Source organism: Rhinolophus hipposideros (assembly GCF_964194185.1).
Source record: "Rhinolophus hipposideros genome assembly, chromosome: 4".
Taxonomy (NCBI): Eukaryota; Metazoa; Chordata; class Mammalia; order Chiroptera; family Rhinolophidae; genus Rhinolophus; species Rhinolophus hipposideros.
The window spans coordinates 99,396,190-99,412,158 of record NC_138050.1 but is presented as its reverse complement, the minus strand read 5'-3'; the positions used below and the strand labels follow the sequence as shown (position 1 = coordinate 99,412,158).

General features: G+C 35.6%; 1 protein-coding gene across 1 annotated transcript in view; it reads left to right on the top strand.

Moving 5' to 3' along the window:
- The window catches only part of VWA8 (von Willebrand factor A domain containing 8), a 298,600-nt gene that overhangs the window by 56,456 nt on the left and 226,175 nt on the right, over positions 1–15,969 (top strand). Inside the window, exons 10-12 of the mRNA XM_081046044.1 lie at positions 4,677–4,808; positions 6,658–6,792; positions 6,882–6,959. Coding sequence (XP_080902170.1) covers positions 4,677–4,808; positions 6,658–6,792; positions 6,882–6,959 — 345 coding nt within the window. The remainder of the gene's footprint in view (positions 1–4,676; positions 4,809–6,657; positions 6,793–6,881; positions 6,960–15,969) is intronic.

Genomic DNA, 15,969 nt, shown 5'->3' with positions numbered 1-15,969 from the left:
AACAAAAACAAAACAAAACAAATTAGAGTATCAAATCTCTCTCCTTAAATATTAAATAGTCTACTGACCGGTATAATTCTTTGTAATCTGTTCTAGGGCAGTGTGTGTGGCCTGTTTGTTATTTTAAGTTTCTCTGTTTTTCTCATGCTAATGTTCACAGATGCATGAAATTTTATATCCTCAAATAATTTTTAATTAAGAATGATGAAAATTAAGGCAATATTGTTGAATATGGAAAAAAATATTAAATTAAAGAATTGAAATATGTATTATAGCACACCAAGAAGGTACATACATACATACAATAGCTTTTCCTTGACAATGATAATTATATTCTGACCTAGATTGTCATAGAAATTAATAGATAGTTGTATTTGAATTAGCTACCCATTTGGATTTTACTGTGATCACTTAATTAGACCATTTTTTAAGGAAAACTTATTACTGAAACTGCAGTCAGCTAGAATTCAGAGCAACTTTCTTTTATATAAACAAACTATAAAAATTGCTCGCATGTCTTTCATTCCCCAGATGGTGCTCATCTTATGGCGTTCATACTCTAAAAACATATTTCTGTAGTCATAGAATCACTTCTAGCTTTTAGTTAAGGATGTTCAAAACACTCTCATGCTGAATCTGCTATACTTTGAGAAAAAAGTATACATTTTTTTCCTCAGGTCCAAAGTAGGTTTTTGTTTTGAGAACGGTGTTTGTCACAGGGTGGGATGATGTCGCGTCCAGCGCAACATGGGCAGTGAGACTAGAAGGGGCGGCAAAGGGTTAAGAAAGAAACAGAAATCAAGAAAGTTTTGAAACAGGGGCCAAGAGTCTCACAGCCTCAAAGGTCTGAGAGCCCCGAATCGGGCCACCTTGTGGCTTTTATTGATGTACACACAAGGAAATAGCATTGTTTTCCTAGGGTCTGTGAGTTTCATACACCACACCTGAAAACTGGTTCAAACCAACCACGCTTGCCTGTTGAAAGTCCCGTGATGTGTAAATAATTATTGTTTGTACCTCCCCAGGGGACAAAACCTTTATGTTGAAAACTTACTGAGATGGAGAACTGATGTTATCACATCTCAAGCAGGTTGTGGGAAGGAATACAGCCACAGAGGCAGACGCTCTCCTTAGACGGGGGAAGGTGGGGGTCTGTGCCCACCTCTGTTGACCCTGTGAATTCTCCTGGTGGTCCCCACACAACTGTGCCTGTCTTAGGTCGTTCCTTTCTTGAGGAATCTTACCCGTCCTTGGCTAGCCAGCGATCCTTTGGGGCCAAACAAGGAAACGGCATAAAGGTGAAGCAATGTCCCTGACAGGAACAGTCTCACAGACTCTTCATTCTTTTTAGGGGTAGGTATGAGGGGACAGACAGGCGTGCTGCTGTGTCACAACAAGATGAGTGCATCAGGCCTCTGGTACCATGTCTTAGCTCCCGGTCCCTCTTAGGTAGCACTCTATAGCAGTGGTTAAATTAATAAGTTCCGTTGGTGATCTTGAAAGGCTGTGCTGCCACTTATCTACTGATAATATAAAATGAACTATAGTCTTGGCTTAGAAACTTGGAAGGATGTTGCATTTACTATTTTCATTTCAGTTCAACAGATATTAATTGAGCACTCGTTATTTGGCAAATGATGTGCATACAGAAATCTGGGGATACAGAAATGGATATGATGTGATCTCTGTTCTCGAGGAACTTCTAGTCTGGTTGGAGCATCCCATGTGCAAATGAAAACCTATTTTAGTGTAATGATGTTACAGTGGTATAGCATAGTGATGAATAACTCTGCTGCAAGTATTAGACAGCTCAATCAGGTCAGTGAAATAGAGATTGAATGGATCTGAGAAATGTTTCAGAGGTGGGGTGATAGACCTTACTAGCTGATAAAGTATAAGATGGGTTGCGGGCTGTGCGAGAAGGTGAGAAATCTGGAATGTCCACGAATGCTAGCTTGGACAACTGAGTAGAGAGAGACGCAATTAATTGACATAAGAAAGCAGAGAAAAGGAGCACATTTGGGTGGGGGCTAAATAGTTCAAAACAGTGGGGTCTTTTTAAACTTGAGGTTCTCAAATGGGTTTGTCAAGAAGACTTAAAAATATGGATCAGACTGTATTACTGACTCACAAGTATTTGTCTGTAGTATCAAAATATTTGGGAGTCAGTAATATATGGGTATTAGTTGAATTCATGGTGATGAATGCTCCACGAGGAGCATATAGAGTGAGAAGAAATGGTGCCTGAAGACTGAACCCTGGAAACACCAACATTTAAGGATGGGGCGGTGGGCAAAGAACCTTCAAATTAGGTAGAGGAAGAGCAGTCAGAGAAGAACAGCACAGATTATTCTTACAAACATGGCGAGAGACTGTTTTAAGAGGAAAGGGATAGCAAGTTTCAGATGTTGCAGAGATGTCTTGTTGAAAGAAGATTTTTAGATTACTCTTTCAAAAAAGTTATTCATTCCATCTCTTCCTCCATCCAGCCAGTTAGCAAGGCTGGAGATGAAGGAGTACTCAAATAGACAAAAATCTCTCCCTTCACTGAGCTTATTTTTTAGTGAAGGGTCACAGTTAGTCAATCAATAAAGTAAGTAAATAAGTAAAGTCATCAATAAAGTAAAATCTAGTTATGTCAGCTAAGGAATGGACGCCCTCATGGAGAAGATGACATTTAAGATCTGAAGGAGGGAGAGTGAGTGCTGTGGAGGAAAGCGTTTGAGGCAGAGAGAATAACCAGCGTACGAAGCCCGAGGCAGGGGCACACCTGGTGTATCCTATGAACAGCGGAGGACCGTGTGAGGGGACAGAGTGAATGGAGAAGAGGAGACAAGGTCAGAAGGTAAAGGAGGGTAGGTCATGTGGGGCTTTATAGGCCATTGAAAGGACTTCTGCCTTCAGTCTGAAGGAGAGGGACTGTCATTAGAAGATGTACAGCAGCAGAGGAATGTCTCACATGACTGAACATTTTAGTGGCTCACTCTGGTTGCTGAGTTATGAGGAGACTGGAGGGAGAGGGCAAAAGTAGGGAAAACCCAATTGTAGGTTGTAGTGATTTAGTTAAAAGATGGTGGCTTTGACCAGCTGTGAGCTCTGTAAGAAGCGGTTGCATTTGGGCCTGATTATGAAGGTAGGATCGATATGATCTGCTAAAGGATTGGAAGTAGGTTGAGAGTCAAGGATGATTTTAAGCTTTCTGGACTGAGCGCCTGAAACGATGAAGTTGGAGATGGAGAACACGGGAGGAAGATCAAGACTCGAGTGTTCAGTGTTGACTAATAGTCCTCTAATTTCCTATGTCGCCAATGGTAATTCACCTTGCAACTTGAGTTCTTTTACTATTTTAGTGTATCTAGCCTACTATTTTTATTCTACTGAAATATTTTAGCTTGAATTATTTATAAGGACATAACCAGTATAGCAAATGATTCAAGGCATTAGTGTTCATTTCTGCAATATAAGTGCTCTGATGTGAATCCTGTATGAAATTAGATGGATATTATTGTAGCTTTTTCCCCGTGCATGTAATTAAAGTGTCAATAATTGTTATTTATCTACAATATGGAAGCAATCCCTACCAAATTCTGTGATACTATGGAAATTTACATATATAAAATGTGTAAAGTACAAAACTTTTTTTTTTAATAGTAGCACAAATAGATAACTTTTCTTAGGTTTGGGGAAAGAAATGAGTGATAGTCGAGTACTTATGACACCAAAACGAAGACATGAACTGGGCTGTTGTGTTTTGACTGTTGAGGTTGAAGATAATTTTCTTTTCAAAAATGTGTTTTCTGGGGTTGTGTCATTGTGTTGAATAAGTGGTGATCTGTTCTTTCATTGAGGTTCAGCTCACACTATAGAGATAATGTTCTGTGGTTGGATTTGGGGGGTTATTTCTGCCTGCTTAATACTAAAAATGAATTAACTTTTCATATCAAACATGCTGCTATGTAGTCCATAGGATTTAATTAATTTTCAATGAGTATTCTCATTTTTCATATACTTACTGGTGTTTTCTCTGTGCATTTTTTTACATAAATATCAGGTGTCAGGTGGTATGACCAAGTGTTAGGACATTGATGATTGGCCCACCTGGAGAAAGAATCAGTGTTCTCAATAGTTTGACAAGTATTGAGAACCCATACTGTAAAGACACTGTCCTAGGTCCTGTGGAACATTGATATAATTTATTGTAATCGGTTAGACTAACCACTACACAAACAGCAGAACAGTGTACAAGAAGTTCTGGTTTCATGAATTTCAGGCAACATGTTAACTTCAATTGATTGAAGAAAATCAACTGATATGGGCCTTGTTTTACTTTAGCAGGTTTTTAAGAGTTTCAACATCCCTTTTTAGAAAACTGGAACTTATGATAATCAAGAAACGTGGGCTGCGAAATTTGACTAGGTCATGAATTTAATGATTCCGTTTCCTGTCCTTTAATAAATTTTAGGGACTATTTTCATATCCCCGGTAGTAACTGGCCTAAGTATAATGGTATTTATAAAAATAGGAAAAATTCTCATTAATTTTTTTCATTAACTTTTTTACCTCTTCCCTTATAACGTAGAATGAATTTCAGATCTAATTAACATAGAATCTTCCAGATATCCAACATTGCTACTAAAAGGAAAAGTAAACTACATGATTTTCCTGTAATTTTACAGCGCTTTGAACTCCAAGATTCAAGAAGCTCTCTGCTTCCTTCAGAGATTGTCAGAGTGGAGAGGATGATTGAAAACCACATCTCCCAGGCGTCTGTGACCGTCCGGGTTGCAGACAAAGAAGTGACCTTTAAGGTAATGAGCCAAGGCTTATACTTGCTAACATGTGCCTTATTCTGCCCATTTTTATGACATAAATGGGGTGTATGATCCCCTTAAAAGTGTTCTTTGGCTCTGTGGCATCACATCTATGTATCTGTATCTGTGTACGCACAGTCATGTATGTTTTAAACTGAAAACGTTCAGGAGAAACAACCTTTTACCAAAACCGAAGTGGATCTCTGAGAAAATCAGATCAGGTGTTGACCAATGAAAGCATTTTGTTTTCCGAGTCCTTGGTAAGAAATAGTCAGTGTTTTCAAACATATTTTAGCAGCTAGGGAACACTCTTTTCAAATAAAATCTTAGCTACATGGACCAGTTGAAAGAGGAGCTCTTCGAGTTGAACAGTTTTTCGAGGAGGGGAACGATAATTTGGTCACAGAGCTCCATCTGCTTGCTGGACCCCCCTTTCTTCTAACCCTTTCTGTGAGAACCCCAAGAGGCTATGGGAAACTATAAGTAGGAAACACAGCTTGAAAAAACCCAACATAAATAAGTGAATGTAGGAAAGAAAAGTCTTGCCTTCTTATGTTGTGACAGACCGAACTTTAATTATAGACTTTTTTGTTGTATTTTTGTGTGATATTATTAATATTTGTTCATGTTACTGTATTTATTCATTCATGAAACTGAATGTTGATTATGTCACTGTGAGTCAGGCTCTGTATTAAGATTTACTAGTCACTGTATTTGTCTCTTTGCATATGTTATACCATTAAATCCCCCAATAACCCTGGAGATAAGTTTTAATGTCTCCATTTTATAGATTTGAAAATGGATGTAAAGAGGATAGTCGATTCACCCCTGGTCACTAGCTAGGAAATGTCACAGTTGGGACTTCTAGACACTATAATTTTTCGCTACGCTCTTGTGTCTCCTTCAGAAAAACGACCTCACCAAGCAGGTGGTCTGCCGCTACGGAAGGACTGCGGTGGGATGAATGGCTATGGGGATATGGCAGCAGTCAGGAATAGAGAAAGTTTCAGAGAGGAGCTGGGCTTGAGCTAAGTCTTGAAGTGGGACATAGGAGTTGTCTGGTGGCCCAGGAGTGGAAAGATGATAGGACATTTCAGGCAGTTTAAACAGTATGTCCAAAAGCATGAGGTTTGAGCAAGTTTGCTATTTCCTTCCTTTTGGTAATAGCCTTCTATCTTCGTTGCCTCCAGTCCTGCTCCTGCCTTGGTACCCCCGGGATGATCTTTCTTCATCACCAATCTGATCTCGTCACTTCCAAATTTCCAATTCTCTAGGGTTCATATTGTGGATACGTGATCAGGTCCTCAGCAGGGCCCAGGAATCCTCTCCTGATAGGGTCCCCAGGAGACTAATACCAGGAGATAGGACATTAAAGAAGTAGGTCTGAAGGAAGGGAGGAGAGATTTTAAGAGCAGTGGTCTAAAATAAGAGTGGGAAAGGACCTGTGACCATGGATTTTAAAAATCAGCAGGTGATTGGTGACTTTGGAACATCCCAGGGGACTGACTTTAAATTCTGGACTTACAAGTGGAATTTGGACAAAAACTTTCATTCTCAGCTAGTGATATTGTCATGATAAGTTATAAATAAAATGGCATAATATAAATGGCATAAACATGACATGATTCCTATGAAACTGTCTGGTAGCATGGGGCTTTCATTTTAGAGGGGTGATTGATTTGGACGTTTGATGATGGTCATCAGAGCTGTGAATGAGAAAACAGTTGCTCTATTAAAGCAATACAGAATTGAATTAAGCATTGAATTAAATGGCAGTTTTGTGCTTTCATTTACTAAAATTTTGGGGAAAAAACATGCATATTATATTTACTCTCTTTAATTACAGGTGCCAGCTGGGACCAGGCCTTTCAATCAGCCTCATGCATCGGAACGTTTTATACAAACTTTAAGCCATAAACAACTACTGGCTGAAATGATGCAGTCTCACATGGTTAAGGACATATGTTTAATTGGAGGAAAAGTAAGAATGGCAGCCTCACTGCAAAGTTCTGTTTCCCGACTTTCGGTTGTTTTGACTTATCCCTTACGTAATTGTGTTTCTATTTGTAGGGTTGTGGGAAAACAGTCATTGCTAAGAACTTTGCAGACACCTTAGGATACAACATAGAACCCATCATGCTCTATCAGGTATAGTGTTCATTTTTATTATAAACTATAAGCATATACGTTTGGACCATCAGTACAATGTGTGGATATTTACCCTTAACTTATGACCTGTTAGTTTTGATGTCGATCAATAACTAAAATAGCAATCAAATTCGAGTGCAGTTATAATTATTGGGAACTTTTGAAAGTGCTTTCTGGGATATCTGATGTGCACAACATGCCAGGGTCTGCTTTGTAAGAGAGATTCTTTTTACATACATGTGCACACACACACAGTATGTTTAATCGTAATTTGGAAAACTAAACAAAATGGGTTTTGGCAGCAATGGGAGGTAATTAGGTTAGATTACTATTTTTTTTTATTGTGGTAACAGGCATAACATAAAATTTACCATTTTAACCATTTTTAAGTGTACAATTCATTGGCAGTAAGTACATTCACACTGTTGTGTAACCATCACCACTACCTATTTCTAGAACTTTTTTTATCATCCCAAATAAAATCTCTATACCCATTTAGCAATAACTTCTCATTCCTCCCTCCCCCAAGACCCTGGTAACCTCTGTATTATTTTCTGTCCCAATGAATTTGCTTATTCTAGGTACGTGATATACACAGAATCATACACTTTTTATTCTTTTGTCTCTAGCTTATTTTACTTAGCGTGTTGTTTTCAGTGTTTATCCATGTTATCAAAATTTCCATATATCAAAATTTCCTTCCTTTTTTATGACTAAATAATATTCTGCTGTATGTATATACCACTTCGTTTATCCATTCATATGTTGCTGGATTTTGGCTATTTTAAACTATGCTACTACAAACATCGGTGTACAGGTATCTTTTTGAGTCTATGCTCTCTGTTCTTGTAGGTATATATCTAGGAGTGGTAATGCTGAATCATAGTGTAATTCTACATTGAACTTTTTGAGGAGTCACTAAACTGTTTTCCACAGCAGTTGTACCATTTACATTCCCATCAGCAGAACACAAGGGTTCCAATTCCTCCACATCCTTGTCAATACTTATTTTCTACTTTAAAAAAATTACTATAAAGGTCATCCTAATGGGTATAAAGTGGTAACTCATTGTTGTGATTTGCATTTCCCTGATGACTAGTGATATTGAGCATCTTTTCATGTGCTCATTGGCCATTTGTGTATCTTACTTGGAGAAATGCTTAGTCAAGTTCCTTGGCTATGTTTTAATTGGGGTATCTTTTTGTTTTTGAGTTATAAGAGTTCTTTATGTATTCTGGATATTAACCCATTCTCAGATGTATGATTTGAAAATATTTTCTCCCTTTCTATGGACTGTCTTCTCACTCTCTTGATAGTATTCTTTGATGCACAATGGTTTTAATTTTGTTGAGGTCTAATCTATAGTTCTGTTACCTATGTCATTGCCTATGTTTTATTCAATAGATCATTGCCAAGTCCAATGTCATGAATTTTCTCCTATCCTTTCTTCTAAGAGTTTTACAGTTTTAGGTCTTACATTTAGATCTCTGATCCATTTTGAGTTAATTTTTGTGTATGGTGTAAAGTAAGGATCTAAATTCAATGTTTTGCATGTGGATATCTAGTTTTCCCAATACCATTTGCTGAAAAGACTGCTTTTTCTCCATTGGATAGTCTTGGCACCCTTGTCAAAAATTAATTGACCGTATACATGAGGGTTTATTTCTGGGCTCTCTGTTTTATTCCATTGGTCTATATGTCTGTCATTATATCAATATCACCGTTTTGATTGCTATAGCTTTGTAGTAAGTTTTAAAATCATGATGTGTGAGACTTCCAATTTTGTTTTCTTTTCCAGAATTGTTTTGCTATTTAGGATCCCCTGAGAGTTCACATAAATCTTAGAATATGCTTTTTCTACTTATGAAGAAAATGCTGTTGAGATTTTGATAGAAATTACACTGAAACTATAGGTCGCTTTGGGTCGTATGATCATCTTAATATTAAGTCTTCTGATCTGTGCACCGGGAGGGCTTTCCATGTCCTCTTTAATTTCTTTTAGCAATGTTTTATATTTCCAGTATACAAGTCTTTTGTCTCTTTGTTTAAATTTATTCCTAAGTATTTTTGAGTAGATTATTTTGGTGTATGTACACGTTGTATACAGTATGATAAAAAAGCAAACTTACAGCTGGTGTTTTTACAGAGTGAAATTGTCTGTCGTACATTTTTGTGTGTATGTCATGATATCTCCTAGGACATTTTTATCCTGCCAGTTTATTGATTCTGTATGTTAGTCTTTGGGTGGTTATGGTATCTTTTTATAGCAAAGTTTCTTTTTATTTTTTGAACAGTTTTGGAAGTGAAGGTTATATGGCTTACTTATATTTTAGCATGTTTTTAGTTTTACTTTATCCTTTGGTTAAACATTTTTATTTTTACTGACACTATATATATATAGTGTCAGTAAAAATAAAAATGTTTAAATATATAAAATATTATTAAATATTATTAAATATTATTAAATATTTAAAATGTTTTAATATATATATTTATATTAAAATGTTCTTAATTTTGAAAAATGACATTTAAACCAGCTCCTTGTGGTGACCTTAGATCACAGAAAATTTTGTTAACAGTTCATATTTCAAATGATTCTGTTGAGAAGATTTCTTTCATGCTGCTTTAAGGTACTTTGTGCCTCTTGGTTGAATTGGCCAGAATTTAGAAGGAATTGTAATCACATAGTACTGGTAACTTTTGGGCAATAAGCACAAGAATGTATTGTAAAAGATGTGTGAGAAAACTATGTAAAACTCTGTACCTCTACTATTTTGTACAGTTTTTATTGTCATATTTCAAGAAAGACAGTGAACATAGGTAGGTAAAAAAGGAGGTGACGGTAATTAGATAAGTAAGTGTTTGGAGGACTTAAAAGGTTCAAATATTTACTAAGGAATACTCTATGATCTTTAGAGATGAAATCTATGAAGATTTCATTTTTGATCTATGCTCCAAGATTATGAAATCATGAAGAATGTGAATTAAGGTGAAGATACTTAAACTAGTACTAATACACTGAATCTTGAGAGATAAACTTAGGGAAAATAAAATAAATTTCTCCATTGTACAGCAGGTGACAAGTCTTGGAGTCCACTGAAAACAGTTTTTGAAATAAGTTTTTATTTATTGATTCTACGTTTATTGGATTTTTAAAGGAAAGTAAGGAAATGGGGTGGGGGATAATATCTTTAACTTAATTTATGGAAGATGCCTTGAAGAATACCCTGCCCTCTTACAGAGTCACTCCTCTTGGTGTCTTTGTCAGCGATCAGAAGACAGAGGATAGCTCAGTGTGCTAGTTCATCTGTCCTTCCCTCCATTGCTCATGTTAGAAGTGATCTGAAGATGCCTTTCTATCATCTTACCAACTTGGTAACCACAAACTTTCTAATTTCCAATGAAACTACTTTTCTACCAAATAATGAAGGAAAAACCCAAAGCATCAATATATTTGTAAAACAGGTTAAACTTTATTATGAATATACTATATTCTACTTACAGGTCAAAGATAAATATAAGCATAATTACCTTCCCCAGGTGCCATCGCTTTGAAATCATATGGAGAAGACCTGTCGAGAATAATATTTATTTTCTCTTTGACTCCATCCCAATTTATTTTAGTAGTAGTTCTAAAATTATATACATGATTGTTTTCTTCACATTAAAATACTTTCATTCTAGTGAAAGCTAGAAACAATTTATGCCTCATGAAATTGTCCAGATAGTACAGTTTCTGTATCCGATTTCTGTAGTCAGTTCACAGTGATTTTTATACTGTAGTGGTAAATTATCCTAAGGTCATATGCTTGAGCTGTGAAATTAAGGTCACCTCATCCTGCTAGCCATTAAAAGAAAAACCAAGCAAGAGAGTGTGTGTGTGTCCAACAGATCAGCTCTCTCAGCTCCACTGGAAAACTGCCCAAAGTATCCTGCCACTGAGAATATGAAAGAATTAGTATAAGAGGTTGAAAACAGATTTTCTTACATATTTTTTGGAGAGTAACAATAAGCTCACAAAAATATTATTTTACTTTATTTTTCACATTCCAGTTCAGTTTGTTGATTGATGAATAAACAAAGGTAGGAAGATGCTGCCATTGAAGCCGATGGCAGGCCATTCTACTTCCTGATACTTCTCTGAGATAACGAAGTTAGTCTCTTCTGGTTTCTGCCTCAGAATAAGGTTGTTTAGTCATGTCTTATTAATCTTCTATCAGAACAACATGGTAATGATAATTGAAAGGCCCTTGAGTTTCCCATAAGAATATGTTGCCCGTCCTCTGTATACACTGTCTGCGTTGTAGAGGTCATACAAGGATTGGGAAAACTGGTACAGAGATAAGCAAACTCATCACATGTTCTGAAAACCCCTTTTCTAATTTTACTTTCTGCTCCTCAATCTTTAGAGAAATATCTAGGAGAAAAGTGGTTTCTATGGACTCAGAAAGGTATAGAGAAATATAATAACAGTAACATGTTTTGTGGGAGAGTTTGTTTCTTTCTCTCTCCATATGCCTTCTTTCCATGAACTGGATCAAGGCATATATTAGGCACTGGATGGACATTTGCAGAGTTTGTACACTGTTAATCAGTTGATTTTCATGATAGAAACCAAGCTTCTGAGATCAAATATAAGACTCCTTTTGCTCACACTTTCATCTTTATTAGCAGAGCTCAGTGATCTCTCTGGGACAGGGGAGCTACTTTAATAGAATTCAAGAATGGATTTGGGTTTTATAATCATATAGTCAATATTAATGAAAAATTTCAATATTAATGAAAAAATTCCATAAGGACGACCTGACAGAATTTAGTGGGAATAAGTAACCTAACATCTGTTTTCCTAGAAGATGTAGAGATTGCCGTGTTACTTGGACATGGACAAGGCTACACTTAATCTGTGGGTTTTGCCTTATTTTTAGCCTTGACTATTTTTAGAACTGGGTTTCGTATGAAGGAAAAGAAAAACAGAACCTTAACACAAATTTGTGGCAGTACATAAAATAAGTTTTATAATAGGTTATAAAATCATTTGGCTCAAGTGCTAGGTCAGATTCTTTTAACTGGTTATTCTTTTTTTAGTGTTGAAGCCAGTGATTTCATAGTTTTGAATAAATACAACTCATTCTTTTCTTTCACAACCAGATAAGGGCATGTTTCCAGATTTCTTTCCACACCGTCATAAACAGAGCTAGATCTAAGATATCTCTTTCTTCTGTTTAAGCACTAATTGTATTAAAAGCCTAGTCAACTCCAACCATAATTTAAGATCAAATAAGTTTAATGGACTTTTAATGAAAATAATCACTGTCTATAATATGTTGAAGTCTTAGGATCCTTTTTCGTTCTTCAGTTAAGTTTTTCTTTCGGAGGCTGAACTCAAACCAAATCCTTTTCTTCAACTTCTATCTAATCTACAATGTCTGCTTCTTCCTGTTTATCCAAATATAGTGGATATATCTTTACTTCTCTTACTCTCATTTGTTTTCACCGCTTTGTGTCTTGGATTTATTTACTTGCCTCTTGTCTTTGCCTTGACTTTTTGCACTTTTCTGTCATGAAGATTTCAGGATATCTGTATTCCTTTAAGTGGTTTATATTCTACCTTGGAGGCTGACTTTCTACATGATTCAGTAGCATTTCTTGTTTTCTTGATTTATAATCCTGCTATAATTTGTAATCCTTTTTTCTTCATAGACCGTTTTTCTTTTCCCACAAAGAATAACCTTCATAAGGTTATTCTAAGAATTTCCTTACCTCAATTCCTTAAAATTTCTTTTTTATAACATTCCCCAAAAGCAAGGTATATCATCATCACATAAGATCTTTAAATGATTGAGTTGGGTAATCCTTTTCAAGTCCCAGGCTTACCAAGACGTCTAAATCATGCCTTCTTCAATTTCTCCTTGATAATGATGTTGTCTTTGTCTCTTACCTCCTTTATATAGAATATAGTTTAAAATTTATTTCAATCTCCCAGTGTGTAAAATTTAGTGCAGTATAAAATTTGAAAAGCTAGCATAATAAAATTTCCCTTCTAATTTGATGGGACATTTTTATTAAATATGATTTTGTATTTCTTGCCTGTCGTACCAGAGGCATGTTATAAGAGACCAATAACTATAATGTTCTTAGCCATAATTTAATAGATAAATTATAATGCATTATGATGTTATTCATAAGTGTAAAATTATAAATATTACACCATATATGGAATAATCACCTCAATAAATAAGTTTCATCAGGGTACTAAAATGCAGGTGGCAATTGCACACACAAGGAATTTTCCAAATTAATTTGTGAATTTGTAATTACCTTTACACTAGTAAGTTTCTTCACAAATATATTGGGAACAATAGAGTATGGGTGACTCTGTAATACATCACCATTATTGGAAAATGTTGTTCAAGTGTCTGCCCGACTAATTGTAAGTCACCATTGTAACTATTGCCAGTGCACACTAATACTTTATAACATTTCTTCATTTTTAAAAATAAATAATGAAATAAATACAACACATATATAATGAAAGCTTTTATAGGCAGCTAGTGTAAATTCTTCTCTTAGCACATTTTTTAAATCTTCACATAGTGCTTGTGCTTTATTTTTATGTAAAAATGCCACAAGCTTTCTTATCCATATTTTCCAGCTTCAACAGAGAAGTGAAAGTCAGTTTATGTTGTTTCTAATTATTTGGATCCACACTTCAAATACACAGGAAAGCTAATTGTTACATGTAGAAGTTATACAAAGAAGCAGTTATACAAAGAAGCAGTATAGAAGTTATACAAAGTATAGAAGTTAAAGAAGTTATACAAAGAAGCAGAAGAAGTTATACAAAGAAGCAGTATAGCTAATTACTTAAAAGGCCAGTGTTTTGACACTTTAACCAAGGAAAAAATATCCAACAGATACATAATTTAAACAGGTAGATTTGGGAGATGTGGTGATTATAATGGGAAGGTTTTGTGAAAGTTGCTAAAAAAAAAATCTGTGGCTGTTCATTGAGAACTGAATAAATACTCTTTCCTTGTGGAGACTTACTTAGGAGTGTATTTGGAAAACAATTCATTCCTATTCCCCCAAATAATCTGAATAGAGCGTTTATGCACATTCTGTGACCTCCTTCTCATTCCTTTTAGGGACAATGGAGTTTTTTGGATAAGAGCCAAACAAATGGGTGATATTGCTTCATAACAAGGTTGGCAAACTTTTTAAAAAGGCCAGATAGTATATATTTTTGGCTTTATGGACACGGCAATCCCTATTGTAACTACTCAACTCTGTTGTAGTGGAAAAGCAGTCATAGGCAGTACATAAACTAGTGAATGTGCTTCTGTCCTACCTTATCACATTTCTGGTGGATTTTTTAGTAACGTTTATTGAGGTATAATTCACATATAGTAAAATTCAGTCCATTTTGACAAACACATTTGGTTGTGTAACCACTACAATTGAGATATAAAACATTTCCATCACCTCAAAAAATTCCGTTGTGCCCTTTTTAATCACCCTGCCCCTGCCTCCCACCCTTGGCAAACACTGATCTGTTTTCTGTCTTACTATTAGTTTTGCCTTTTCCAAAATGGCATATAAATGTAATTAAACAGTATGTGCCTCTAGAGTCTGGTTTCTTTCACTTACGTAATGCACTTGAGATTCATCTGCATTGCAGTTTGTTTTTTTTTTAATTGCTGAGCACTTAACGCATTCTATTAGTGTTTGTGTCAGGACTTCTGTGTGTTTCTACAATAGCTATTTATGCTGCTCAGCCCTTCTCACCTAGGCTATCAACACTAGCTTCCTAAGCTTTCCACCTGTTTTCAGCCCAAGTTTTGCCCAAGACATCCTTCCAATACTGAATTTTGTTCTTTCTAATTTACCCCCTGCTTGATTCACTTTATTTAAATAAATAAAAAAAATCACACATTTGTCCCACTTTGGTAACCACCAATTGATTCTCTGTATCTGTAAGCCTGTTTCTTTATTATTTATAATTAATTAATTAATTAATTTAGATTCCACACATACGAGTTATCCTATGGCATTTGTCTTCTTCTGCCTGACTTATTTCACTTAACATAATGCCCTTGAGGTCCATCCATGGTATCGCAAATGATAAATTTCATTCCTTCTTATGGCTGAATAATGTGTGTGTGTGTGTGTGTGTGTGTGTGTGTGTGTGTGTGTGTGAGTGTGCACTACATCTTTATCCATTCATCTGTTACTGGACACCAGGTAGTTGTCATATCTTGGCTATTGTGAGTGATGCTGCAATGAGCATGGGAAAGTATGTAACTTTTCGAGTTAAGGTTTTTAAGGTTTTTGTTTTCTTTGAGTAAATACCCAGAAATGGGATTTCTGGATCATGTGGTAGTTCTATTTTTAACTTTTCGAGGAACCTCTGTACTGTTTTCCATGGCAGCTGCACCAATTTACGTTCCCTCCAACAGTGCACAGGGTTCCCTTTCTTCATATCCTCATCAACACTTGTTATTTCTAGTCTCTTTGATAATAGCCATTCTAATAGGTGTGACATAATGTATCATGTGGTTTTGATTTGCATTTCCCTGATGATTAATTGATGTGGAGTATATTTTTATATACCTGTTGGCCATCTGTATCCCTTCTTTGGAAAAAGTCTATTCAGATATTCTTCCATTTTTTAATTGGATTTTTTTGTTTGTTTTTCTTTTTACTGTTGTTTGTTAATTCTGAGTGTAAAATCTCTTTATATATTTTGGATATTAGCCATTTATCATATCTATAATTTGCAAATATTTTGTCCCATTCAGTAGACTACTTTTTCATTTTGTTGATGGTTTCCTCGATGCACAGAAGCTTTTTAGTATGATGTAATCCCACTTATTTATTTTAGCTTTTGTTGCCTTTGTTTTTGGTGTCAGACTCAAAAACCGTTGCCAAGATCTATGTCAAGGAGTCTACTGCCTATGTTTTCTTGTAGGAGTTTTATGGTTTCAGGTCTTACATTCAAGTCTTTAACCTA